The sequence below is a fragment of the Lontra canadensis genome, unplaced genomic scaffold (genome assembly GCF_010015895.1).
Source record: "Lontra canadensis isolate GAN:19392208 unplaced genomic scaffold, GSC_riverotter_1.0 scaffold184, whole genome shotgun sequence".
Taxonomy (NCBI): Eukaryota; Metazoa; Chordata; class Mammalia; order Carnivora; family Mustelidae; genus Lontra; species Lontra canadensis.
Genome location: NW_022631178.1, coordinates 1,250,666 through 1,277,541, shown reverse-complemented (window position 1 = coordinate 1,277,541; position 26,876 = coordinate 1,250,666). Strand labels below are relative to the sequence as shown.

At 61.5% G+C, this 26,876-nt stretch overlaps 3 protein-coding genes across 10 annotated transcripts in view; 2 read left to right on the top strand and 1 right to left on the bottom strand.

Moving 5' to 3' along the window:
* Positions 1 to 3,684, top strand: part of AP3D1 (adaptor related protein complex 3 subunit delta 1) — a 34,604-nt gene extending 30,920 nt beyond the window's left edge. The window contains exons 30-32 of the mRNA XM_032846933.1: positions 99 to 220; positions 314 to 393; positions 3,447 to 3,684. Coding sequence (XP_032702824.1) covers positions 99 to 220; positions 314 to 393; positions 3,447 to 3,542 — 298 coding nt within the window. The 3' untranslated portion in view covers positions 3,543 to 3,684. The remainder of the gene's footprint in view (positions 1 to 98; positions 221 to 313; positions 394 to 3,446) is intronic.
* Positions 3,685 to 5,683: 1,999 nt separating this feature from the next.
* IZUMO4 (IZUMO family member 4) lies at positions 5,684 to 8,225 on the bottom strand. Of its 5 annotated transcripts, none has more exons than XM_032846997.1 (10): positions 7,945 to 8,225; positions 7,731 to 7,811; positions 7,569 to 7,640; positions 7,197 to 7,223; positions 7,027 to 7,102; positions 6,882 to 6,929; positions 6,786 to 6,800; positions 6,496 to 6,513; positions 6,238 to 6,324; positions 5,684 to 5,984 (listed from the first exon to the last, which is right to left on the bottom strand). In XM_032846997.1, the coding sequence occupies exons 1-10, from the start codon at positions 8,156 to 8,158 to the stop codon at positions 5,894 to 5,896; spliced, it is 729 nt and encodes a 242-aa protein (XP_032702888.1). In that variant the 5' UTR covers positions 8,159 to 8,225; the 3' UTR covers positions 5,684 to 5,893. The 5 variants fall into 5 exon arrangements, 4 of the variants coding, with proteins under 4 accessions (XP_032702888.1, XP_032702885.1, XP_032702886.1 ...); XM_032846994.1 differs by having other exon boundaries at positions 6,260 to 6,274; XM_032846996.1 differs by having other exon boundaries at positions 5,927 to 5,984; positions 6,238 to 6,274.
* Positions 8,226 to 9,412: 1,187 nt separating this feature from the next.
* Positions 9,413 to 21,662, top strand: MOB3A (MOB kinase activator 3A). 4 transcript variants are annotated; one of them, XM_032847001.1, is made up of 4 exons: positions 9,431 to 9,583; positions 16,750 to 17,296; positions 18,418 to 18,620; positions 21,083 to 21,183. In XM_032847001.1, the coding sequence occupies exons 2-4, from the start codon at positions 16,876 to 16,878 to the stop codon at positions 21,110 to 21,112; spliced, it is 654 nt and encodes a 217-aa protein (XP_032702892.1). In that variant the 5' UTR covers positions 9,431 to 9,583; positions 16,750 to 16,875; the 3' UTR covers positions 21,113 to 21,183. The 4 variants fall into 4 exon arrangements, with proteins under 4 accessions (XP_032702893.1, XP_032702892.1, XP_032702889.1 ...); XM_032846998.1 differs by having other exon boundaries at positions 9,431 to 9,596; XM_032846999.1 differs by having other exon boundaries at positions 9,431 to 9,604.
* Positions 21,663 to 26,876: the final 5,214 nt, after the last annotated feature.

Here is a 26,876-nt window from a genome sequence, read left to right as displayed (position 1 = left end):
CCTGCTACAGGTGCGCCCCTCCCCACAAAGGAAGGGACCACCGGAGGGGGCTGGACAGCCTGCCTGTCATCAGCCTCTGTCTTGTGTCCTTCCCACAGTGATGCCTTTGCCAAGTTGTTGGAGTCTGGGGACCTGAGCATGAGCTCAGTCAAAGTTGATGGCATTAGTATGTCCTTCCAGAATCTTCTGGCAAAAATCTGTTTTCATCACCGTTTTTCTGGTAAGAGATGGGACGTGGCTTCTGAGGCTGGGGTGGCGGTGCCTCTGCTCCCTGCGGGCCGGATCCCGCCTCACCCCGCACCCCCTGTTGCAGTGGTGGAGAGAGTGGATTCCTGCGCCTCCATGTACAGCCGCTCCATCCAGGGCCACCACGTCTGCCTCCTGGTGAAGAAGGTGAGCCCCGGCCCGTGCAGAGGCCCCTTGGGTCCCAGCATGTTGCTGGGGACCCAGGAGCCCGCATTCAGGGCACCGTCCATCTCTTCGTGGGAGCTGGGAGGGGCGCCCTCTCCTGCGTCTCTTAGGAGAGACCGTGCGGAGGTCCCGTACTTCTCGCCCCTTCCCTGGGATTCAGTGGGAAAGCCGGCTGGGCGGGGGCTGCACCAGGCTTCCGTCTGCCCATTCTCAGGCTCTGACTGGTGCCGGGCCTCCATTTACCTGCTCCCTCTCGGGCGAGCCCCAGGGGCATGTGTCCTTCACCTGAGCTGCCGGCGGTGCCCAAGGAGTCTCTGGTGGTTCTCTGCTTTGTGTCCAAGGGGTCCAGGGCAGTGCCTTCCCTCGTTCCTGACCTTGGCAGTGTGTGCTTTCTCACCTTTTTTGGCCATTCTGGGGAGAGGCTTATCAGTTCTGTCTTTTTTTTTTTTTTAATGACCTTTTCAGGGGTGCCTGAGTGGCTGTCATTTCAGAGTTCGTCTCTTGATCTCAGCTCAGGTCTTGATCTTGGTGTCATACATTCAAGTCCCACCTTGGGCTCCATGCTGGGTGTGGAACTTACTTCCAAATAAAACAAAACTACCTTTTTTAGAAACTTTGCTGTTTTTTAAGCAATAAGTAAATTTTGTGGAGTTCTGTTCTTTTTCTTCCTGCCCACTTGTGGTTTATTTTGCTCTCTTGTACACTGGTTTAGGCAGAAGCGAAGACTTTCCTTCTCTCATTAGGGTTTGATCCCGTACCTTTCCCTCGAAGCAGCTCTTCAGCTGATCCCCGCAAGTCTTTATGTTCCATTTTCATATTTCAGTATAGTTCCCAACATTTTCTGACGTCTGTTTCCACACCTGTGACCCACCGGTTACGTAGAAGCGTGGTGTGTTTGGGTGGTTTTCTACTGCTCATTTCTAGTTCGGGGCCGCTCCGGTTGGAGGGCCTCGGGAAGTGTTGGGGCCTCGGGAAGTGTTGAGGTTTGTGTTCTGGCTGCGGGCGTGGTCGTTTGTGGCGGGTGGCATTCCGTGGGTGCGTGGAGGTGGCGAGTGCTCTGCCCGCCAAGTGCACCGCCCCGTCGGGTCCAGGCCCCCTGCAGCGGTGTCGCCAGCTCCGTGGACGCCGGAGTGAGTGGCGCAGCTTCTGCCTCGTGCCGTCAGGACTTGGCTCTGTGTGTGCCGGCTGGTGCGTCGACGGAGAGTCGCGGCGTCCTGACCCCCAGAGGCCTGTCTTCATGTCACGGGATTTACTCTGCCGTCCAGGGCTCTGTTCGATGTCAGACAGAAAGCCCCTTTTGCCGTCTTGTGATCGGTGTGGACGTGTGTCTGTGTCACCGGAAGGAGTGCACACGCGCTGTCCACGACAGCCACGTAGCCCATGCTCGAGTCTCCTGCCTTCTTCCCTGTCTGCGCCTCCCGGTTCTGCTCCGCCCTCCCCATCCGTGTCCTGGCTCAGCGCTGGCCGGCCCAGCAGTCTCCGCGGTCCCCCAGCATGCCCTGGCCGTCCATGGGCCGCGGGTCCTTCCCCAGGACTAGCATTGCTGACCCCTCTCGGTGCTTTTAGTTTGCGCCGCCGCCAGGGTGCATGGCTGGCTGAGTCGGGGCACCTGACGCTTGATCTCAGGGTCACAAGTTCGAGCCCTGCAGTAGTAGAGGTGACTTAAAAATAAAACCTTTCCCCAAAAAAGTGTAGAGTCACGCCACTTGCTTTTGCAGCCAGGTACTGCGAGCTCCCCGCCCTCGCCCCGTCCTAGTGGGAGGATGCGGGGTCCCGCTGCCCGGCTCTCTAGCTGCTGGGAGTCTGCTCACTTTTTTGTTTGCATTTTCACACCTTTTGCAAAGTCTAGGAAGTTTTCAGCTATTACCTAAGTCTTCTCGGGGGGGCTCAGTCATTTGAGCTTCTGACTCATGGTTTGGGTCAGGTCACGGTCTCGGGGTCATGAGATTGAGCCCCACCTCGGGCTTGCCCTCGCAGGGGAGTGATTGATTCACCTTGAAGATTCTCGCACTCGTGCACATATGTCTGCTCTCTTTCTGAAATCATTTTTTTTTTTAAATTCTTTCTCGGCACTGGGTCCTTCATGCTGTCCCTGTGGTGTCCCAGTGACAGGCGTCTGGGATGTGTGTTCCCATCCCTGCTCACGGCGCACCCTCTGTCTGTCCCGGCGGGGCTGTCCTGCCGCCCGTGCTGCGCAGTTCTCTTCTCTGTCATAGCCGTCGTGCCATTGGGCCTGCCCGGCCCGTGTGTAGTGTTGCAGCTTGTGTGTTCGGATCTAGAATTTCCATGTGGGGCGGGAGGTTCTTGAGATCTTGCCTTCTTGCTGCTGAGATGTTCTGTTTTCCTGTTTGTCTTGATGACGTTGGGGGCTGCTCATGGGCCTGCCGCGGACGGTCCCACGGCTGCCTCGTCCCGGCCTAGCCACTTGCGCTCTTTCCACTGGGCTGAGCTGGGGTTCCCGGTCTTCGGATGTGGCATGATTCAGGCCCGTGCTCATGCTGGGCAGGTGTGAGCACAGGCTGCAGCTGGGGGGGCTCTGGCTCCAGCGCAGGTCTGTCTGCCCGCCCCCGGCCTGCTTGCCAGGGCGGCCCGGCTGCAGTCCCGCGGGAAGTGCACACCAGAGGGCGACGTCCGTGCATCGTCCGTGCTGGGGAACCAGGCCGGCGCCTCACGGACAGCTTTGCTGGTTGCTTTCCCCACCGGCCTTTCGGGATCTTTGAGGTTCTGGATGCTCCTCCCAAGGCCCTCGGCAAGGGTGTGGGGTTTGCTGATGGCCCCGCGCCGCCCGGCCCCGCATGGCACCAGATCAGATTTCTCCATGGCCGGTCTCGGTCCTCAGTCCACCCCGGGCTGCCCCATGCCTCAGCGGGGCTCCTCCCTCGTCCAGGGTAGAGTCTGCGTGCCCCCCGGGGCCCCGGCCTCGTTTGGGTTCTCAGAACACTGAGCGAGGCGCTGTGAAAAAGCAAAAGGACGAACATACCGTCGTGTTTTTCACGTCGTATTTCAAAATTCTGTGCTGGTTTTCCCGTTTGCAGGGGGAGAAGTCCGTTTCCGTTGACGGGAAGTGCAGCGACACGGCGCTGCTGGGCAGCTTGCTGGAGGAGATGAAGGCCACACTGGCCCAGTGCTGAGCCGCCGCAGCCTCGCCCTCGCTGGGACGGGGCGCCCCTGTTGGCCGGGCGAGGTGACGCTTCGCGTTGATGTATCCTGTCGGCGTTTTTACTTTGACTCTTTGCACTCTTTGGGGGAAGCGCTGAGGCCGCCCCCCTCGAGCAGGGCTTGCGGTAGCGAGGCCGCCCGGGTAGCGGATGGAACCGCCGTCTGGGCTGCGGGTACGCCGTGGACGGCGCCCAGTGGTATATCCTGCTCCCGAGAGGCCATCCGAGTCCCACGGGTCCCCCAGGTGCCCTGCCCGCGGGCACCTGCTCACTGCAGAGACACTCCTCACCTTCCCAGCCTGGGTCAAGACACCTGCTGGCCAGAGGGTCGTGTAGGCTGCTGTCCCTCATGTTCTTTGCGTCCCACCACGTGTTCGTGTGTCGGACCGGGGGGCTGCCACCCGTGGTGGGGGTCTGTCAGAAGCCCCAGTGGCGTAGGACCCAGACTGCTGGTTCACGGTGTCCCCTGTATTGAGCTGTGTGTCCGTCGGCAGTGTTTGGTGAGTGGTGGGGCCGTTGGGGATTCCAGGTCCTTCCCGTCGCTGAACGCTCCACAGGGTGCCCGCCGCTGCCAGGAAGGCGGACTCCTGGGGTGGCCCGGCCCCGGACCATAGCCCACAGAGCGAGGCACGGAGACCCCCACCTGTGAGGCGTGCTGCCTCGGGGCAGGGTGGGAGGGTAGACGGTCCTCGCTGACGTATCTTCCTCCTGATGCCCACGGTCACTTTAGCATGTAGAGTAACCTCCTCCGGAATCCTGTGCCGTGGCGCTAGAACGTCAGCACTGTGTGACGTGTCATGTGAGGATCGATTTGCTGTCGACATTCCCAGGTAGAGGAGAGAGACTTATCACGCTGCTGTAATGATTTTGTGTTAAGATGATCCAATAAACTTGTGAAACAGACGCTTATCTGTTGGATGTCCTGCCCGTGTCCACACATGCCTGGTGGTCTCAAGGGGACCACCTCACACCGGGGGGCTCTGGACAGTCCTCGAGCTGACGGGGGCCCGTCCTGCCCAGGCGCCCGTCCCCTTGTGATGGAGGTCGTATCATTGCCATACACCCCAAGCTTGGGCGGTGTGGCAAGGAGCCATCTGACCCGTGGGCTCCAGGAGCCCCACCGGCGATGCCTGATGGATGTGCCCGCCCTACGGGGCACCTCGCTAGCGAGCGGCGCGTGGGTAAGCGGCAGGACAGCTGCTGTGAAGCAGGTCCCACCCTGTTGGTCTGACCTGCCGCACGCCTGCTGGCCTTACAGCGCACAGACAGGGTCAGTTCAAGAACAGTAAGGCGGGGTCAGTGGACGGGAAGCCAGATCAGCTCGAGCTTGAAATCGGGGGCGGGAGAGCACGGATCCTGAGCACAGGTGGGCAGACCCACCGGCCACCAGTGTCCCCGCTTGATAATATGTCCAGAAGCACCAGCCACGAGGCGTTCTCACTCTTCTCAGTGGACAAAATCACGTGTCCTGTACCGTGCCAGACCCCTTTCCGGCCCCTCACCTCCTTTGCTGCGTCCTGGGAAGCACCGAGGTGACAGACCCCACGTTGATGCAGCGAGGGCGGTTCTGGCCCGGCCACCAGTCCGCAACCCCCACACCCATCCCCTGGGTGGGTGCTCACACGTGAGACTGCCGCTCTCCACAGCCCACCAGCATGTCGCTCCCCACGTGCCCCATGTGCTTGTCCTGACGCGGATGGACCACTGCCAGCAGCACTTCCAGGCACAAGGCCACCTCCAGGCAGGACTCTGGTCGCCGGGTCCCTTGCTTGCCCGCCGCACAGATCAAGTGCTTGGGGCCCCTCGTAAGCCCCGTGGAGGGTTTGCAGAAGGAAGAGACGCAGCAGGACCGTTCTGTGCTCCTGTGACTCAGGTTTGGCCCAACGTGGCGTGAGCCCTGAGAGGCGCCCGAGCTGGCCACAGTTTTCACCAAACCGTGGTCTCTTGAGTCCTCAGGGCATCTGCCCCACAAGCTTGTTTCCATCCCAGCCAGCCCAGCGGCGTTTAGACAGATTGCACCAGAACGGGCGTGGACGCCCCTCTGCCCACAGTCCTGTCCCCGTGTGTGTGACCAGGACGGGTTGACACCTGTTGCCCTGAGAAGGACTGCTCCGTGATGAGAAATGTCAGGGACGTTTAATCATTGCATCTAATAGCTCAGGGACCTCGCCCGACAAAGCCACACACCCCTCCTGGGGGCCCCAGAGTCGGACGGGAGAGGAGGAAGGCGGCAGCAGCCTGCTCCAGGGGGTCAAGCTGGGACAGTCCAGCTGAGTCCTGGCTCCACCTCCAGGCTGGGGCTGGTCTGGTGAACCCGGTGCTCGTCAGTGCTGTGTCAGGCACTCGGAAGCGTTTTCTAGAGTCAGGTTGGCCAGATGTGGGGGCTCAAGACACGTGAAGCTCGGTGATATCAGACTGTTGGAGAGACATGAGTGCCCTCAGCCCTCCGTCCCTGTTCCACCTCCTCGCCCCTGCCAGGGTCTTTGCTGGGGCCCTGGGGCCTGTGACAGGGCGCAGACAAGACCTTCAAAGCTCAGTGTCATGCCCAGCACTCCCACAACAGGCCGCAAAAAACGGGCAGGGGTGGGGCTTGGGCAAATTAGCCATTGGGTTTTGATCTCTGGCTTACGGACCCCACCCACCCAGAGACCCCGGCCCGGGTCCTCACAGCCTGCCTCTGAGCCACTCACAAGGCCGGAGTGGTTCTGTGCGTCCAGGGGAGGAGGACAGCTGATGTTTATTCATGAAGCAATCGCTTGGGTGTGGTTGCAGAGGTGACATCTGGCTTGTCCCAGGTGCCAGGGATCCCCGCCAGCTGTGTCTGCCCTATCCAACCCCTCCTGGTCTGTCCCCACCTCCCTTTCAGAAGGCCTGGCCAGGGCTTTGGAGAGGACAGGGCGGGTATTGGGGGTGAGGGGTGGCTTACCTTGTGTTCGTGTCCTCTCTGAAAGACACGACAGAGTCTCTCTTAGCCCCAAGCTTTAGGGCTGGTGGCCCCCAGGTCCCTGCACTGGGGCAAATCCATCCTTGGGGGCCCTCCCCAGCTCTGACCACTGTCTGGCCCCGCTGGCGCCAGCGGAGCCCAGAGGCGCTCACGGAAGGAAGGGCTGGGGTCCGGAGCCCAGGGGCCAGGTGCCGCCTCCTGTGGCCGCCGCAGCTCATACTCACCCACGAGGGCTTAAAGCACACTCCCTGCCTCTGATAAAACTCACGTACTTGTGCCACTTGTTTCTACAACGACAGCGACGTTGGACTCGGGTTGGCAGGGCTGAGGTCGGGCTGCCCTCCCGGAGCCCAGCCGCCTCAACTCACATGTATAGGAGGAGGCCCTGCACGGCTGTTTCCCACTGTACCGACGACCTGTGGGCACACGGGGTGTGGAGATGGGGAGGCCCCGGGTCCGGAGCCCCGCCCTCCCCAGGCCAGGACCTCCCCTCGCCCGGCGGCTGCGCCCTACTCGCAGTTGTAGCCAAAGCAGATGACGTGCGAGTCGGTGCAGTTGGTGCAGGAGATGGTCTGGTACTGGAAGATGCCTGCAACACACAGGAGGCAGCCGCGGGCTCCCCGGCTCGGCCTCCCGGGGAGCTTCCCCGCCGGGCCCCGCAGGCTGCACCGGGCCTCACTCACCACAGTGACGCTGACAGTCAATGCGGCCTGTGTGGGCACAAGAGCACCAACCTGCCTGTCCCCTGCCCCGCCCACCCTTCCTGCCCCGCCCAAGGCTCCCTCAGGTTGGCGCTCAGCCTGGGGGCCCAAACGGCTGGTGGAGGGCAGCATGCCTCCAGGGACTGGCAGGGGCAGGTGGCAGGGAAGGGCGGGCGGGGGTTACCCAGTGCCGCGGCCCAGTCGCTGGAAGGGGCCCTGCCTTGGGGAGCTGCCTTTCTGGCCCCTTGGTGTTCCGTGCGGAATGCACCCTGCCAGCCCAGCGCCTGACCTCCGGGGACTTCCGAGCCGCTCCCGGGGCCCTCCCCCACCCGCCCGGGCTCTCCATTTGCTCACTTTCGATGATGGCATTCTGGATGAGGTGCACCTGCTCCCGGAAGATGGCTCGCAGCTCATTGGGGAAATACCCTGATGGGGGTGGGCAAGAGAGAGGTGAGGCTCGGGCAGGGGGCGGAGGGGGCCGTGTCCGTTTCCCGCGCGTGGCGGCAGCCAGCTCACCGGGGAAATACATCTTCCCCTGGTACAGCTGATCCATCTTCAGGTACACGGCGTTCGCCACCTGGTTCAGCTTCTCCCGGGCTGCGGGCGGGAGGGGGCGGCAGGTGAGCGGCCCGGGCCCGGTGTCCCGCAGCGCTGGGGGTCAGGCGGGGCCGGGGTCTGGCGGGGCCGGGGACGCACCCAGGCGGGCGCCGCCTCCCCTGCGCGCACTCACTGATCTCCGCGGGGATGGCCAGGTGCAGCTCCTTCATCGTGTCCTGGCCCCAGTCGGTGAGCAGCGAGCCCGACACGGGGATGTCGCCCACCCACCAGGACTTGAGGTTCACGTGATGGCGGTAGAAGGAGAACTTCTCCGAGAAGTTGCTGTGGCAGTGCAGGCAGCCGCGGGCCAGCGCCGCAGTCAGGCCCAGGCACAGTAGCAGGGCCATGGCCCGCCCCCGCCCGCAGCCCGCCAACCAACGGCGCCTCCCGCGCCACGCCCCCGGCTCCGGCCCCGCCCCGCAACGGACAACTGCCGGCCCCGCCTCCGGGCCCCGCCCAGATCGCCCCTCCGAAGGGAGGGGTCGGCCACGCCCCACGCATGCGCCCAGGACACGCGCAAGCTCCTTCTTCCGGGCTGGTCTGGGCGGGAGGACCCGCTCCGCGCTCCCGGCGCCGCGCAAGCTACGCCCACTCCCCGGCACCAGCCAATGCCGTCCCGGCCCGTTTCCGGTTGCCAGGCAACAGAGCACGGCGGCGGGGAGAGCCCCCGCCTTGTTCTAGACCGCGCCCCCACTTCGGCTCCGCTTCCGGGGAGGCCCAGGCCGGTAGCGGAAGTACATCTGTCTGGGCGGGGTGGCGGGGCGGACGCTGCGCTCTGTGGCTCCGGGGCGGTGGAGGCGACGGGGCGGCGGACGCTGGACGCCGGACAGCCGCGAGCGCCGCCTGGCCGGTTGGACGTGAGCCTGCAGGTGGGTCCCCTGAGGGACGGACGCGGGCGGCGGGGAGGCCGGGTCCCTCGGGAGGGGCGGACGCGGGCGGCGGGGAGGCCGGATGGGGGCGGCGAACGCGGGCGGCGGGACGGGGGTATCCCTCCGGAGGGGAGGATGCCGTAGCGGGAGCGGCCTGACGCTTTGCTCTCCGGCTTTGCACTCGGTTCTGGGACAGGTGCCCCGCGGCTTTCCTCCTGCCCTACCGCAGGACAGTCTGGGGCCTTACTAGCCCCTATTACAGGCTCAGCCCCGAGTGATAGGAAGGGCCACACCCCCGGCCCACGCTAGGGCAGCGCACTGCGGCCTCCCCTGAAATCCTCCTCCCAGGGTGTCCCCGGGTGTCTGTGGCCACCTGTTGGGTCCGTTCTCAGAAGCCACTGAACCGTCTACTGACCGTGGATGAGAACAGAGCAAGTGGACGTCCTTCCTGCCCCCCCACTCCCCCTGCAGGCACGCACCTCCCGCAACACCTTGCTCGGGGCCATCTGCCCACGTGGCTTCCCGTCTCCCTCACCCCTGCAGAGTCTCAGCCCAGGAGTGGGTGCCGCATACTTGCTGAGTCCCAGACACAGCATGTTTGCCAAAAAAAAGAAAAAACGATAAGATGACCGTAAGATTTGCTGCACCTGCTAGGTGTGGAAATGTATTCTGGCATTCCTGGGTAAAATATGATGCGGCGTTAGTAGTGACTTCACTTTTCCACTTTTTAGCAAGGCTTCCGGACAGTGCGAGATTCTGCTGACGGCTCATGTCACGGTCCTAGCGTTCTCTGTGACGTTCCTTCCGCAAACGCCCATCCGGCTCCTGCTTCCACCGGACTCACTGTTCTCCGCGGCGGGCGTGAGTTCTTGAACGGGGCTAGCGGCGCAAGCTGGTAACCAGGTGCTGGGTGTGCGTGAGTGTGTGAGTGTTGGTTATAATTTTGTTTAAATCGGGCTTATTTTTTAAAGATTATTTATTTATTTGACGCAGAGAGAGAGAGATCTCAAGTAGGCAGAGAGGCAGGCAGAGAGAGGGGGGAAGCAGGCTCCCCGCTGAGCAGAGCGCCCGATGCGGGGCTCGATCCTAGGACCCTGAGATCATGACCTGAGCTGAAGGCAGAGGCTTCACCCACTGAGCCACCCAGGTACCCTAAATCAGGCTTATTTTTAAGAGCAGTTTCAGGCTCCAAGCCAGAGTAGAAGGTGGAGCTCCCCCAGGCTCCCTCTCCCCATAACTGCACGGCCTCCCCCATGACCAGCCTCCCCGCCAGAGCCCGATGTTTGCGACTGGTGGCGGACCACTACCGCAACATGATGAACACAGGCGGGAGGGGACACCGGGCCTCCCGGTCAGCGCCGCATACAGCCCGGCTGCTCTGGCTCAGGGACGCACCACTGAGCTTCCTCTGTTCTCTGCGGGGCTGCGGAGTTCTTGTCTGAACCTCCCTGAAGGCAGGGCACGTCCCCGTCTCCATCCCGGAGGCTGACGGCCCGGAGTCTGTGCACCAGGTGTCCCCAGTAACCCGGGAGGGAGTTCCAGGTGCGCCTCGCTCTCTCAGCAGGAGCAGCGGTGGTTCTTTGTCCTCCTCGGGGAGTTCTCAGAAATGCTAGTTCGGTTCCTGAGCTGTTTGCTAAGCCCTTCTGCGGGCTTGTCCGTCTACAAGGGCGCTGCCAAGCCAGGAGCGCTCGGCGCCAAGTCCGTGGCAAGCCGGGGCCCAGGAGCAGGTCTGCCTTGTCCAGCGTGTGGCGAAATGGAGCTTGAACCCAGAGTCCCCAGCAGCTGGCTCAGACCTTGGGATTTTCCTCAGGGAAGTTTCAGACGAGCCCCAGCGGGAGAGCCCCGTTCCTGATTTCCTAGAATTTCCAGATTCAGATAGCTTCAGCGGAAAGGGCAGACCCCGGAAAGGGCAGACCCAGCGAGAGGCGAGGCAGCCCCCAGGCCAACCAGCAGGCCGAGGGTAGGCTTTCACGCTCTGCTTTCTCTGCCCCAGGGGACTGGAGCCAAACAGTATTTCAGCATTTGTTTCCCGGTGGGGAAGGCGCAGGGGGAGGGGCAGGGCCTAGCAGGCCCTAGTGTGCCCAGGGCCCCCTCCTGCCTGGGGCAGCAGAGGTGGGAGGCTCAGGACACCTGGGCTCGCATCCAGGCCCCACTTCTATTTGTGACTGTTCTGACTCTGACACCCTCCCTGCCTCTGCTAGCTTCTGGGTGTTCCAGGAAATCCTAGGTGTCCTTCGGCTTGTAGACCTGTGCCCCTCTCTGCCGCCCTGGTCCCATGGCCCACTTCTCGCATGTCTGCATCCAGATTTCCGTGTTCTTCTAAAGACCCTTGTCATTGGGCTTGGGGCTCTCCTGCCCAGCGTGACCTCATTTTTATATCTGCAAAGACCTTATTTCCAGAGAAGATCCCATTCACAGGTGCCGGCCATGTTTTGGGGGACAGGACTCGACCCATAATGGACCGATGCGGAGTGATTGTGGCTGGGCACAGGGTTTCTTTTGAGGTGCTGAGAATGTTCTAGAATTGTGACGGTTGCACTCCTCTCTGAGTGTACTACAAACCACTGAATTGCATACTTTAGAAGTTATTTGCGGCACATGAATTACATCACAGTTGACTATAAAAGGATTGTCGGGCGGACTGAGTACGCAGAACCCCGTGGTAGCACCTGGCCTGCTGTGGTCTCAGCTAACCACTTCCTGCCTTCCTACAAAACAAATTGGGGAACTTCACCCCAGAAGCAAAGACAGGAGGGCCAAATGCGGGTAGAATGCCACGCCCTGTGGGGGGCGGGGGGCTGGGGCCACCGTCCTGGGGGTCCTGTAGGGAGGTCGGCGGCTTCCCGCCCAGGAAGCTCTGCTGGTTTTTAAAACATCAACATTCCGATGGTGGAAGACAGCTCTGGGGTGCAGTCTTCTTGGACAGGACCGATCCCGGGCTTCGAGCATCTTCCAGCCAAACTCTTGGGTGCCCGGCCGGGAGCCGGGGTCGGCATGCTGATCGAGGACACACGGGGCTGACCTTGGCGATTGTGGCCTGTCGGTCTAGGCCCCTGCCCTGCTCCAGCGGTGTCCCTGCAGTGGGGACGTGGCTGCCGCCCAAGCAGGACACAGAGGCACCGGAAGGAAGTGGCAGGGGCCGCTGCTTCTCCCCGGCAGGGTCATGCAAGGCAGCTGCTTGGAGGAACTGTGTTTTGTTTGGTTTTCAGAAGAAAAGAGGGGGAGGAGGGTGTGGGGTGTGGGGTGGGGGTGGGGAGTTTTGTCGGCTTACCTTCATCAGTCTGGAGGTTTCTGAGTATTGCCCATGTCTCCTTTGAGGGAAGATCCTAGGCCACCCGTGGAGCCCTTAGCGTTGAACCCAAGAAGCCTGTCCCACCTTCCCCCACGCTGTCCTCGGAGGTGTCTGGGAAGAGCCGGTAACCTGGGCTGCGGGTGGCAATGGGGGGTCACCCCCTGCAGCACTTCTCAAAGCAAAGGCACATTGAGGTGGCCGACCACCCCTCGGCCATGGGGCGCCTGTGTTTCCCATGGAAAGTCCTTTGTTTCGGAAGGGAATTCTTCCCATCAGGGAAGTTTTTTAGAAAATCATTGCTTCCGCTTAAAAAATTCCTCACCCATTCTGAGAGGACACCGAGAGCAGTCAGGAGCCCTGAGAGCTGCCCGCGCCCCCATCTTCCAGAACCGGCCTGATGTGTGTCTGGTCCCAGGCCTGGAGGCACTCGGACAGACCCTGTTGTGCCCCTGAGGCCCCCCGCCATCTCTCACGGCCCGCTGCCATCTGTGCGGGTCATGGGTCCCCAGGGACATGGTCGCAAGCTAAGCTCCCGGAGCCACCCCGAGAGGCCCCAAAGAGGCAACAACGGGGTGCTGGCGGGGTGCCTTTCCCTTGTCCTGGGACTGCTGTCCGGGTGTAGCTGAGCTGCGGGGTGCATGAGAGGCCCGGAAGTCGGGCTAGGCCCAGCAGGAGCCACAGTGGCCCCAGTCCGGCCGGGCGGAGACGCAGCCCCTGACCGGCATTCTCAAGCAGAAGGGAGTTTGCGGGTTGAAGCGCGGCCGTGAATGAGGAAGCAAGGGGCCCTGCTCTCGGGCGGCAGGAGCAGGAGACTTGCTCCTCCAGTTGGCTTGTAGGGGATCGCTGCCCCTTGACCTGTGCCCGGGGTGGCCCGAGAGTGGCCAGGTGTGCGATCAGCCAGCGGGGACAGGGAGGCAGGCCGCTTGGGCATCGGTGGTCTCAGGTGAGGCCCCGGGGGTCCCCACCGGCCTGTCCAGTGCGGGTGCCCACGGTGTAGAGAGGCCTGGGCTACAGGTGGGCTAGTGGGGCTGCGCGCTCTGGGGCACCACCTCCCTCCATCCAGGTCCTGGGTGCCCGGGGCTGTGCCCGCATCCCAAGACCAGGAGGGTCTGCTGCCCGGTCCTGGGGCCTGGAAAGCACACACATGGGTTGTGAGCAGAGCTGTGGTAGGGGAACAGCCCGGTCCCGGGGGTGCCCTGGCCTTGCGGTGAGACTGATGGACGCCTGAATAATGGACAGGTGGTTTCCCATGGAGGCACGTGGCCTGGCGGGACGGATGTGGCTTCACCCCCACAGCCCAGGGTTTGAGCTCTGGTTCTTCCCTGTCCAGGCGTCCTGACTACTGGTTAACCAGGTAGCAGGGAGTCACTGTCCTCTAATGCAGGCTCTTGGCCAGGTGACCCCCCCAAGTGACACTGGGCAGTGTCTGGGGATGCCTGGGGTCCTCATAACTGGGGGTGCTGCTCAGCGCCTGGGATACCCCAATGTTAGCAGGGCCCAGGGTGCTGATCTAATCTGGGCCCATTTTCCCTTTTGTCCGGGTGACCACCCCGTCCTCAGACCAGGATGTGCCCAGCCAGGAGTCAGCACAGCAGTAGGAAGGGGTGGGGCGGCCAGAGCCGGCGCAGGGAGCAAGGGAAAGCCCTTGGGCTGGGTGGATGGCCCGCTCCCTCCCGCTTCAGAGCTGGCATGGCCTTGGAGCAGCCGCCAGAGGTCGTTTCCTCGGACAGACCGTCGCCTGCGCCTCTGCTCCGTGAGCAGCTCCAGAGTGGCTGCATTGTGGCCGCGGGGCTGCTGACCAGTTCTGTTGGGGGCCGGGACAGGCTCCCCTCGGGCCTCTTTCCCCACCAGGGAGTCAGGGCCATTAGAGACGGTCCGCGGGCCGAGCCCCTGCTCGCCGGCCACACGTGCTTCGTGTTTTCAGCTCATCGTGGCCACGCACAGCCGCCACCGCTGGTCACTTCCACGGCTGCCCGACACCCCACACGAGCCCCTTCCCGCCCGTGGAAGGGCCTGGTCTGGATGTGTCACCTGCGTGGACTCACACCCCGTGTGGCCTCCTGTGTCTGGGTCCCTCCCTGTGCATCGTGGGCTCGGGGTCTGTCCCCAGGGCCGCACATGGGGGCACCTCGTTCCTGTCCATGCCCAGGGACGCTCCCTTGCGACAGACACAGCTTGATCACGTGATCACCTGTTGATGGACGTTTGGGTTGTTTCCACCCTTTTGATGATTATCCCAGATTGTGCTGCCCAGAACACACGTTTGCACGTGACGTTTCCGTGTGGATGTTTGTTGTCCCTTGTCTTGGGCATGGACCTGGGAGGTGGCTCTAACTGCCAGGGTCTTGCCGCAGCAGCGGCCACGCGTGAGGAGTCCCGTTTCTGCGTGTCCTCACTGACACCGTGATTGTCCTTTGTGGTGACGGCCGTTCTCGTGGGGAGTGGTGGTTCCCTCCCCCTCCCACTGGGGTTTCTACCATCCCCCTGGCTCCGTCGTCCGTGGCCAGCTCTTCTGTCCCGGATGCTCCCCTCTGGTGTTCTGCATGATTTATCCTGCCTCGAGCAGACCTTCTGGCGCCCGCGCTGCACAGCTGGGCCCACAAGATGGTCGAGCTTTGCCGGTCAGTGCAGGGAAGGGGAGCCCCAGAGCCCCTGTGCAACCAGGGCCTGGCCAGCGTCCTCAGCAGTTACCCCAGCCAGCACTCAGGGACGCCATGCGTGGCCTGGGGCTGCTGTAGCGAGTGACCACAGGTTTCGTGGCCTAAAGCAACATGGATCTATCATCTCACAGTTCTGAAGGTCACGAGTTCAAAACGGCGCAGTCAGGGCTGGTTCCCCTGGAGGCCCCAGGGAGACCCGGCTCCTGCCCTTTCCTGGCCCGCAGACCCCCTCCATCCTCCCCGCCAGCAGCGCGGGGTCTGCCCGTCTCCAGGACCCCCGCCCTCTGCCTCCCTCTCGTGACAACCTCATGGGGATGCCAGGCCCCCCGGGAACCCAGCGTCACCCCCACCTCAGGGCCATGACAGTCCCCTCTGCCATGGGAGGGGACACATTTGCAGGTCTCGGACCAGGATGGGGACGTCTCTGCGGCCTTTATTCCTCCTACCACATCCTCTCCCCTGACCAGGGCACATCAAGCACTGCCTGAGCCCGCAGAGTGGGGTCCCAGGTTCACACCAAGGACGAGGCCACGCTGGCCGGGTTGGGCAGCTGTGGGGGTGGGTTGCTCCGCCTCTGCTGCTGCCTCCCATTCGGCCCCCACACCCCTCGCTAACCCCGGGAGGACCAGCTCTCCAGGCTCCGCGTGAGTGCCACAGCCCCTCCGCTCCAGGTGCCTGCAGGTCGGCTCGGCTCCGGCCACCCGGCAGCCACGGGGACACAGGCGACCCGGCCCCAGCACTGGTTTAGGCCATCAGCACATGACGCGTGGCGTCTGGCATCCACCGCCGGCTCGGGGAGCCTGGCCTTCGGCTGCAGGGTCTGGGCGAGCAGGTGGAGGAGCGCGGGCCCTGTGGGAGGGACGCCGGCTCTCAGGGGTCTTCTCGGGGGCTGTGCCTGCAGGAGTCACGGGGAAGCTGTAACGGCATGTTTGCTAATAGCCAGGCGTCCCTGTCGTCAGCCCGACATCGCCGTCCTGGGACACTGTGTCCGCCCACTCGGCCCCGCAGGAGTCTGGGTCCGGGATGCCTGTGCTCCTCCCTTTGGCTCCGCTGTCTACGGCACTGGTGACAACGAGCCAGGCACTCTGCGGGGGCTGCCCTGGGTCCTGGGGGGCTGAGGGGTGTCTCCATAGAAGCAGATCTGATGAGGGAAACAGAGGCTAGAGAGTATGGGGGGTCCTCCAGAAGCCGGGAAAGGCAGGAGCTCCGGGGAATCCCATTCCAGTTGTAGGGCCTCCAGAACTTTCTGGAGTTGGGCTGTTAGGAGCCCTAGGTGTACGGTAATTTGCTACAGCAACGTGCCGGGTCTGGAGGGACAGGCTGTTTGACGACCAGCCAGTTCCAAGCCAGAGGAATGAACCCCACGATTTAAGCAGAGAGAAGGCGGGTGGGCGTGGACTGTAACAGGGACGGAGACTTGGGTGCGGTGTGTGCGAGGTGGGGTGGGGCCTCCCGCGGGTCCTTCTGCTTCCCGGTTCTCCCCAGACTTCCCCTTCTGCACCTTCCACCTGGTGAACTCCCAAGACCGCCACCCCGCTGGCTCCACTGGGCGCCCGGCCTTCCCCATCCTAGCCCCCAATGTCTTAGCCTGGCCCGTGCCCCCGGGAGTGTGCGGGGTGGTGCGGGATGGGGCCGGCCCTGGGCACAGCCTGGTGACTGCTCTCCCAATATGAGTCTGCTCGCCGCCTTCATATACTCGATCGCATCCCCTCATGCTCTCTAAAGGGGGGTCCGCGCTGTCCACATGTAACCAAGGAGGACGCCGGGCACAGAGAAGGCTGGAGGAGGGACCAGGGGAGGTGGGCTCTCACGGCGGGGCATCATCCCTAGGGAACCAGCGGGCACGCGTCACGGTCCCGTGTTGGACAGGCCAAACCCAGACAGGCTCGTCCAGGCCTCTGAGATGGGCGCTGCGGTGGAGAGTGTCCCCCCAGAATTCACGTCTGCCATCGGGAACGGGGTCTTTGTACACGTCTTCAGGTGCGAAAGGAGGGCATCCAGTGCAGCGAGGGGCTGGAGGCAGTGCAGAAACAGAAATCATGCTTTCCAGCTCTGGAGGCCGGCACCGGAGCGGCGTTTCCAGAGCCAGCTGATGGTCCCCCCTCACCGTGTTGCAGGTCTCAGGAAGGCCCGGGGTGCAGCGGATCTCCCGTCCCCTCGGCGGCCGCCCAACACCAGTGTCCCGCCCAGGCCCGTCTACGGAGGCGTCGCCGGGGAGCGTGCCGACCGGGCAGGGGGCCGACATGTCCAACCCCTTCCTGAAGCAAGTGTTCAACAAGGACAAGACCTTCCGTCCCAAGCGCAAGTTCGAGCCGGGCACCCAGCGCTTTGAGCTGCACAAGAAGGCACAAGCGTCGCTGAACGCGGGGCTGGACCTGAAGCTGGCCGTGCAGCTGCCCCCCGGCGAGGAGCTCAGCGACTGGGTGGCTGTGCACGTGGTGGACTTCTTCAACCGCATCAACCTCATCTATGGCACCATTGGCGAGGGGTGCACAGAGCAGTCGTGCCCGGTCATGTCCGGCGGCCCCAAGTACGAGTACCGCTGGCAGGATGAGCACCAGTTCCGCAAGCCTACGGCGCTGTCGGCCCCCCGCTACATGGACCTGCTCATGGACTGGGTCGAGGTGCAGATCAACGACGAGGGGCTCTTCCCCACCCACGTCGGTGAGCCGCGGGGCACGGGGGCCGGCCAGGCCCAGTGCTCTCCTCCGTCCGGGGGAATCTGCATTCACACGTCTGCCTGTTTAAAGTGTGCAGTTCAGTGCTGTTTAGTGCTAGAACATTCCACCACTGCGAGAGCAGCCTGGTCCCTGTCAGCTGTCATCCCCACCCCTGCCCCGGCTCCGGCTCCCACCCCCTCCTCACTGTCTGCGTGGACGGGACTCCTCTGGGGCCCTCCTGGGAGTGGGGTCCTGCAGGATGGATCCTTCTGGCTCTGGCCGCTCTCCCTGAGCCCCGTGTCCTCAGGTCCATTTACTCAGTTGTCAGTATGTTTGCCGAGTTGTGCAACCGTCACTACTACCTGATTCCAGAACCCTCCCATCACCTGCAAGGAATCCCTTTCCCCAGAGTGGTCACTCCCCAGCCGTCCCAGCGCGGGGTCAGGCTGGACCGGTCACACACAGCTCCCAGAGAGCTTTTTCTTTCCTGCTCGCCCTCAGCTCCGTGCCAGTCTCCCCGCTGGAGAGCAGCTTTGTGGGCTCCGCTGTGTGGGGGCCTGGCCTGGGCACCCCATGAGCTCGCTGCCATCTCTGTGTGCACCCCCCACCCACCGTTAGCCAGCAGGGTCCCCGTGGCGAGGATGGGGGCCTGTGTGTTCTCTCCGGTCTGGGCCCCCACCCGCCGGTGCCACTGCAGCCGTCTGTGCTGTGGGACGAAGACCCGGGAATGGGTGGGGGGCAGAAGGAGCACGCCGGGGCGCCCAGCACACAGACTGGGACCCCCCAGGAGGGGCACGTCAGCACCATGGAGAAAAGGGAAGTGGAGAAGCACTGAACTCCGTCGTCCGAGTTAGGGCCTGGGGCACGCGCCAGGCAGGTTGTGTCCATGTGTAGACAGAGCGGAGGTGGAGAGTGAACCCTCGGGGACGGCCGTCAGCGTCCAGCAGCATGTGGACGGGCTCCCGTTTGATTCAGTAAAACCGGCCGAGCCTGGGCGAGCAGGGCTCGCAGACGGAGGGCTCCGGCAGTCGAAAGGGGAGGCTGGGGGAGGGTGGCCCCAGGCGGCGGGGCGGGGGCGCGGCGGGGCTCCCCGGCAGCCCAGCTGACCCCCGGCCCCGCGCGCAGGCACGCCGTTCCCCAAGAACTTCCTGCAGGTGGTGAAGAAGATCCTGTCACGGCTGTTCCGCGTGTTCGTGCACGTCTACATCCACCACTTCGACCGCATCGCGCAGCTGGGCTCCGAGGCGCACGTCAACACGTGCTACAAGCACTTCTACTACTTCGTGCGCGAGTTCGGCCTCATCGACACCAAGGAGCTGGAGCCGCTGGTGAGCGCGGGGCGGGGCCGCGGCGGTGGGGCGGGGCCGCCGCTGGAGGGGCGGGGCCGCAGCTGGAGGGGCGGGGCGTTCGGGCTGGGGCAGCCAGCACAGCCCGCCCAGGTTGGTTCACCGGGTTTGGGCCCAAGCTGGTGGGTGCGACCACAGATGGGGGCCGCTTGGATCCCCGGCGCCAGGGACCCAGCCGCTGGGGTGGTTTGGGGTTTTCTTTGGTCCCTGCCCCGCTGGTGGGCAAGCTGGGATGCGGCTGCCCAGGTGCACCCGGTCCCCCCAAGAGGCCCTGAATCCTGGGGTCCCCCACCCCCTGGGGAGGTCACTCCTATTGGGCAGCCCAGAGCCATCGTGGGGGCGGGGTGCCTGGAGGAGGCCGGTCCGTCCGGCGGCTCCCCCCCTTTCCCTGTGGGAGATGCAGAGGGTCTTCAAAGCGCGGGCAGCAGCAGCCTGGGGGGCTGCTTTGGGGACCCTCAGTGTCCCCTGGCTGGAGAGCAGGTAGTGACTGATTCCTCATTGAGGTAGACTTCACACACGTGGAAGCTGTCCACCACGTGTGACACATTCCCAAGGTGCTCCGATGTCACCCGCCGGTATCCAGAGCATTCCGTCCCCCCAAGAAGCCCCAGCCCCACTGGCCAGCACTCCCCAGCCCACAGCTCCCTCAAACCGCCCTCTGGCTGGGGCTTTGCCGACCCAAACCCTGTGGGTCCCAGCCTGGGGATGGGCCCCTCGTCCACTGCTCTCCCACATTGCGGTGGGCTTTTAGCGAGAACTGGGAGGCCAGAGCGTGGCAGGACTGCTCTCCAGGTCCCCACCAGCCACCACCACCCCTGCTGACAAGGGTTTCCGATGAGGCCAGTGGTCAGAGCCCCCAAGGGCCATTCCGGGGGGTGGGGGCATCCCCCCCAAGCGCAGAAAAGCTAGAATGTTCCAGGGGCTAGCGGGCCCTGGGCTTGCAGGGCAGTGGCTGCGGGACTGAGATCATACTCTAGGGTCCCACGGCTTCCCTTGCATGGTCCCAGGACCCCATGTGGGCATTTTGTTTTTTCCTTTTCTTTTTTAGTGATTTCTGCATGGATTCAGGTCTTTGAACTGGGTTTGTTTGTTTGTTTGTTTGTTTTTAAGATTTTATTTATTTGACAGAGATCACAAGCAGGCAGAGAGGCAGGCAGGGAGAGAGGAGGAAGCAGGCTCCCTGCTGAGCAGAGAGCCCAATGCGGGGCTCGATCTCAGGACCCTGGGATCATGACCTCAGCCGAAGGCAGAGGCTTTAACCCACTGAGCCACCCAGGCGCCCCTCTTTGAACTGAACTGTTTTTGTTCAGCTTTCAACGACTGTTAAACTCCTCCTCACATGACCATTCCCAGTGCCTCTGTGTCCTTGCGGGCTCTGCCTAACGGGGGGAGGGTTTACTCCGAGCTGACGGAAAGTTCTGGAACTGGATAGAGGAAGGGTCCACGCCATTGTGGATGTGAATGCTGCTGACCTGTTCACCTCACGATGGGTGCCCTTACGTGACAGTCACCTCCATCCATGTCGTGTTTTCAGAGTGCTGACAGCTGGAACCTGCAGTGCCGTCACGTCTGGTAGTGGTTTTTCTCAACTTTGCGTCTTGATCCCCTCGTCATTTCTCCCACATCAATGCTGAGAGTTTTCTGTTTTTTAAGATTTTATTTATTTGACAGAGAGTGTGCGCACACGTGCACCGGCGGGTGGGGGGTTGGTCAGGGAAGAGGGAGAGGCAGACCCCCTGCTGAGCCCAGTGCGGGACCTGATCCCAGGACCCCAAGATTGGGACCTGAGCTGAAGCCAGACGCTTCACCAGCCGCTCAGGCCCCTGTGCTTAGAGTTCTTTCCAGCACCGGGCGGAGGGTAACATGCGTAAGCTCCGACTCCCCCAGGCTGTGTGGGAAGGAAGCAGGTGGTGATCTGCCCGGCTGCCCTGTGCACCGAGGCTCCCGGGGCCTGTCGTAGAACGTGGCGGAATGCCTTCATACCTAGTCTTTTTGCATTTAGCCTTCACCTGTTGGGACGACCCTCGAGGCTGCCCTCACCAGGTCTAAAGACTGTATCATAGTACTTGTCTTTATTTCCCGGCTGTTTTCCAGAAGTTTCTTTGCAGCGTCCAGTCCCCTATAGAAGGCACAGATCAGTACACTGTGGCCCCGGGATGACTGCCTGGTTTTGGGAATAAAGTTTTATTGGCACGCAGGGAGCTAGTCGTTTCCGTGTTGAGGGGGCTGCGGTCCCCCACAGGGAGCAGGACATGGCCTCTTGGCCCTTCACGAAGAGTGCGCCACCCCGGCTGACAGCGTGCTGTCATCTGTTGCGTTGATTGTAAGGTTTGCCGTTAAGTGAGGCCCGTGGCCCCCTGGAGACCGGCTCCCCTGGTTCTCCATTTGTGCGTGGTTTCCTCCCCCTTCGTGTCAGTCCCTAACGTCCCGCTTGTTCTTCACAGAAAGAAATGACCGCGCGGATGTGCCACTGAGCCCCTGGGCCCTGCAGTCACCGAGGCAGTGCCAGGGGACCCTCGCTTTTACGGCCACATCTCCAGACCATGGACTTGAGCTTTCTAGAAAGTGCACCCAGTGAGCGAGCTTGGTCCCGGTGCGGCTGCACTGACCGTGGGGGTGGGGTCCTCCGCCATCTCGGTGGGCAGCCGCCGTGGGTCTCCACGTGGCCACCCTGAGCCCATCTCCTTGGCAGGCATCGAACTTGAACTCCGTGGCTCAGCGTGTCGAGCACCAGCGAAAACCCACTGGTGAACCCCTAGCACTTGCCCTCGTGGCCCCGTGTCCGCTTCGTGACTCGCACAACGGGAACCCCACCCCTGCTTCCCAGCCGGACCCCTTCATGGATCGTGAATGATGGGATTTTTCTCCCTGTTAGAGAGACGGCCCCTCTCTCTTACAAATAACACGGGATGGATCTTCCGTGTCCCGGGCTGGAACCTGTTGAATTTTGCCAAACGTGTAGCTGGGGTGAGCCCTTCTGCAACGCGTGCCGGCTCTGTGTGGAAACCCCGCGTTTGTGTGGCCCCGCGCGGCCCCAGGACCCGAATCCCAGCTCTGGCTGCTGTGGACATCGGGGGCCCTGTGTGGGCCACGCTGAAGCGACCGCAGGAGCGCCGTCCTGTCTGTGCCTCCAACCCCGACCCCGCGCGGCCGCCTCCGCGGCCTTTTCCGGGGCAGCCCTCCCAGCGTGGGCCGCACTGACTCCGAGTACCTCTGGGCGCTGGGGGCGCTCGCAGGAGCAAGGCCGTCCCTCAGCGCCAGCAAGTGCAATTAACGCGACTTGGCCCGGGGTCCGGCTCCAGGAGGCCCTTCCCCTGGAATGGAGCTCCCTCTGGACGCCGCACCTTGGCCCACACCGAAACCACTGTGTCCCCCAGGGCTGCGGGCTGTCCCCGCACCAGCCGCAATACACTGTGCCATCTTCATCCCTCAGCTGCTGCTTGTCATTTCCGCGTCCCTGGCCTGAGGGCCTGGTGTTGGGCCCTGCCACCGCCTTTGTCCCCGGGGTGCCCTTGTCCCCACGGGCTGAGGGCTCGCACCCGCCGAAGTGCCCCCGGGGGTGCCGGCGCCCCGCTGCAGAGTGGGGAGCGGGGAGGTCAGGACTGAGACCCTGGGGCGGGCACCTGCTCCCTCACCCATTTCCGTCGCCCTTGAACACGGTTTTAGCTCTGCCTTTCCGCTGCACGCGAGAGGGAGCCGGGCCTCCGTGAGCCTTGCACCAAAGAGATCAGGAGAGCAAAGCCGGGGAGCCCTTTCTTCGATGTGGGAAACAGGGTCCGATCGCGCCCTCGTGGGCGTCTGGCCTGGGGCCTCTGGCAAAATGGACACCGATGGGGCCGGAGCCCCGGGGCTGGGCTGGCTGTTCACCCCCAGAGGGCGCCCCGTCGCCGCAATCACGTGCTATTTGGAAAGACCTCAAGACACGGCTTGCCTGCTGAGTGTGCAAAACACCACAGCAATTTCCAGAACCCGCTAAGAATTTGGGAGCTTTATTTGTAATGTCCCCCAAACACGTCCCCTCCTGGGCCCCCCGGGAGCTGGGACGTGTCCCCTTCTGCAGCAGAGGGGAAGTTGTCAGGGCCCCGAGGTGGGGGTGACCCTAGGTGCCCAGGGAGCCCGGTGTCCTCACCAGGTCCTCAGGAGAGGGAGGCAGAGGGCGGGGGTCCCAGAGACAGGCAGACCCCGCGCTGCTGGTGGGGAGGATGGACTGGGGTCGTGGGCAGGAAACGGCAGGAGCCGGGTCTCCTTGGGCCCGGGAGGGACCAACCCTGCCCGCGCCGGGGTTTTAGGACTTCTGAGCCCAGAACTCTCTGAGAATCAGTCCATGTGGTTTTAAGCCCTAAGTTGGTAGTGACCTGTCACCCGCGGCCTCGGCAGGCTCAGACCCCCGTTAGAAGGAAATGTTTTACCCATAGAATGGCCAGTACCTCTTGCCCTGGGCTACTGGGAATGCCAGAATCAGAGGCCAGCTCCCAAGGGACTCCTCCCTCGGTGCCCAGAAAGCCACCCCAGAACTTGTCCCACCCAGAGAGGTGATGGGGGACAAGTGTTGGTGTCTGGAAATCTGGCTGGACTGGGACGGGGTGGGAGAGGGAAGTGGCAGTGTTGCTGGGACAAGACGGCTGGCTGAGCGGCCTCCCGGCCAACACACGGGACTGTCATCTCAGCGGCATGAATTTCTGTCCTGCCGGTGGACGGGACCCAGCAGGCTGCCTCTGGTGCCTGGGCCAGCCCTGTCCCCTTGTAACTCAGCAGCTGCTTGCTGAGGCGGGCTGAGATCTGGAGCCCCCATCCTGAAAATTTCCACCCTGGGGCTGCATTATCTCCAGACCCACGCTGGCCAGCATGGCAGCCACGAGCCGCTGAGGCCAGTGAGAACCGCTCAGCTTCTCAGTCACGTGGGCCCTGGTCAGCGGCGTCCCTAGACCTTGTCGCAGCTCCTGGTCAGAAGCAAGGTCAAGGGAGATGGTTCGGATCCTCCCCGGTTCGTAGAAACGAATGGCTAAGTCCTGGAACGTGGTGCTGGTTCCCATCTTGACCGCCGAGTGGAGAGGGAGCCTGGGGACACACGGCGGGGTGGGGAGGGGCCCGCAGACAAGCCCCCACACACGTGTCTCCCCGCAGGCCTGTCCCATATGGGAGCCCGGCGGGGGACACAGTACTGGCTGTTGGCAGTAATGATTAGGACAGTCACTTCTCCTCTAGTCAAATCTTTGCCAATACCCCCCAATTCTGGATGTAGGTAAACGCCAGCATCAGTGTCCATGTCAGAGGGCATCCGGTCGTGAGCCGTTCTGGTGAGCTGCGGCGTACCCTGCAGAAAGGGGCACCGATTCACGCTTCCATCCACACGGTGTGTGGATCCGGCTCCTTGCACCCCTCCCAGCGCTGATGGTAGGCCACGTGTGCCTTACGGTCGGACGGGAAAACCTCTTCATTGCGCGTCACATTTATGTTGCTGGTTTACATCCTTTGTCCGTTTTTCCACTGGGAAGTGGTCCTTGTCTTACTGACTTCTGAAAAACTTTTTAAATACTTTTAATATAGTCATTTATTAAAAAAAAACTTTATATATAATTTGTCATATGTTACAATTTCTCCTGGGCTCTAGTATATCTTTTTTTTTTTGGTAACGATTTTATTTATTTATTGGACAGAGAGAGGTTGAAAGCAGGCAGAGAGGCAGGCAGAGAGAGAGGAGAAAGCAGGCTCCCCGCTGAGCAGAGAGCCCGATGCGGGGCTCGACCCCAGCACCCTGGGACCATGACCTGAGCCGAAGGCAGAGGCTTAACCCACGGAGCCCCCCAGGCGCCCCAACCCATTTATCTGACACAGAGAGAGAAACGGAGCACGAGCAGGGGAGAAGCTGGAGGAAAGGAAGAGAGAATCTCGAGCACACTGAGCTCTCGGCCCAGCGTGGGGCTTGACCCACGACCCTGAGATCATGACCCCAGCCGAAGCCAAGAGTCAGACACTCCACCAAATGGACCAACCCCAGGTGCCCCAGAAATGTTTATTTTTAAAATAACAAGGAAGCCCTTGACCCAGCACAAGTGACCCTTCCCCGCAGCTCACAAACGCTGCTGCTTCTGCATTTCCTAGCGATTCGCCATCCGCTCCTCGCGCTTCGGCTCCCCGGCCTCCAGGTTTGACTAGAGGAATCACAGCATCTGGCAGTACCGGTTCATCACAACGCTGGCTTTTCAGTATTTTCTAGACCATTCTACGCACATAGTCCAGATGAACTCCAGAATTATGTAAAGTTCCCAAAAAACTGCTTCTGTGATTTTGGTAAAAATAGTAAATTTGCAAAACAGTGTGGGTATCCAGGTTCCTTCTGGAAGGTCAGTCAGTCGCTGTGGCCCGCACACCTCTCCACTTACCCCGGCCACAACAGTCCCTTCGTCATTCCCAGCACGTGGCAGCTCTGCCCACTGCATTTCCCTTTCTTTTGTCTTCCTGTCATGGCTCAGTCGTTGGGCGGCTGCCTCCGGCTCTGGTCATGGCCCCGGGGTCCTAGGATCGAGTCCCACGTCGGGCGTGCTCTGCTCGGCAGGAAGCCTGCTTCTCCCTCTCCCATTCCCCCTGCTTGTGTTCCCTCTCTCGCTGTGTTTCTCTATCAAATAAATGAAATCTTTAAAAAATAAATTAAATGGATATATGTGACATGCTGTAAAAATTGCCATCACCATCAAATTCTAGAACATTCTATCACCCTTAAAAAAAGAAACCCATCCCCGTTAGCTGTGATTCCCCATCCCACCCCCAGCCCCTGGCAGCCACAAATCCACTTTCTGTCTTTTTTTTTTTTTAAGATTTTATTTATATATTTGACAGAGGGAGAGAGATCACAAGTAGGCAGAGAGGCAGGCACAGAGAGAGGAAAGGAAGCAGGCTCCTCACTGAGCAGAGAGCCCAATGCGGGACTCGATCACAGGACCCTGAGATCATGACCTGAGCCGAAGGCAGAGGCTTAACTGAGCCTCTTAACTGAGCCACCCAGGCACCCCTGTATTCATTGTTTTTAAGAAATTTTTTTTTTTAGATTTTATTTATTTATTTGACAGACATAGATCACAAGTAGGCAGAGAGGCAGGCAGAGAGGGAGAGAGGAGGAAGCAGGCTCCTTGCCAAGCAGAGAGCCTGATGCGGGGCTCGATCCCAGGACCCTGAGATCATGACCTGAGCCGAAGGCAGAGGCTTTAACCCACTGAGCCACCCAGGCACCCCTGTATTCATTGTTTTTAAGAAATTTTTTAAGGGGGTCCTGGGATCGAGTCCCACATCAGGCTCCCTGCTCAGCTGGGGTTCTGCTTCCCCCTCTGACCCTCTCCCCTCTCATGCTTGTGCTCACTCACACTCTCCCTCTTTCTCTCTCTGAAATAAATATATAAAATCTTTTCAAAAAAGGAATTTTTTAAAGATTTATTTTTATGTCATTTCCATACTCAGCATGGAACTTGAACTTGCAACCCCAAAATTAAGAGTTACACACTCCACCAACTGAACCAGTCAGGTGCCCTGAATATAGTCTTTTTTAAAAAGATTTTACTTATTTATTTCAGAGAGAGAGCACAAACAGGGGCAGGGAGAGAGGGAGAGGGAGACAGGCTCCCTGCAGAGCAGGAAGCCCAACAAGGGACTCGATTCCAGGACCCTGGGATCATGACCTGAGCTGAAGGCAGAGGCTCTACCCACTGAGCCACCAGGCGCCCCCATATTCATTTTTTAAGGGCAGAATCTATAGATACCATGTCATAGCTGATCATACTGGCAAAATTAAGTCCGATACGGTTCTATATACACACGCGCATACATTTATATATGTGTACGCGCACACGGTGAATCACTAGTGAAACGTAATCCTTTCAGATCAACACAGGGAAAACAGCATCGACAAAAGATCGAAAATTCAGAGAACAGCAAGGATGAATGTTTTAGTTTATGAAACATTTACAGAGTGCGCATGCGCACGTGCAAGCGGGGGGAGGGGCAGAAGGAGCGGGAGAAGCTCAGGCAGACTCCCCTCCCGGCGCTGGAGCCAGACGCAGGCCTCGAACCCACCACCCAGATCACGACCTGAGCCGAAATCCAGAGTCGGACGCTCAGCTGACAGAGCCGCCCAGGTGCCCTGAGGGTGAATTTTTTTTTATGATTTTATTTATTTAGGGGCGCCTGGGAGGCTCAGCGGATTAAAGCCTCTGCCTTCGGCTCAGGTCATGATCCCCGCATCGGGCT

Coding starts and splice junctions, on each gene's coding strand:
- IZUMO4 (XM_032846997.1), bottom strand. CDS start 8,158: ATGGCCCTGCTACTGTGCCTGGGCCTGACTGCGGCGCTGGCCCGCGGC. Junction 7,103..7,196: donor TGACTGTCAGCGTCACTGTG/GTGAGTGAGGCC, acceptor TGTGTGTTGCAG/GCATCTTCCAGTACCAGACC. Junction 5,985..6,237: donor GAGTGGCTCAGAGGCAGGCT/GTGAGGACCCGG, acceptor TCTCTCCAACAG/TCTGATATCACCGAGCTTCA.
- MOB3A (XM_032847001.1), top strand. CDS start 16,876: ATGTCCAACCCCTTCCTGAAGCAAGTGTTCAACAAGGACAAGACCTTC. Junction 17,297..18,417: donor GCTCTTCCCCACCCACGTCG/GTGAGCCGCGGG, acceptor CCCCGCGCGCAG/GCACGCCGTTCCCCAAGAAC. Junction 18,621..21,082: donor CCAAGGAGCTGGAGCCGCTG/GTGAGCGCGGGG, acceptor TGTTCTTCACAG/AAAGAAATGACCGCGCGGAT.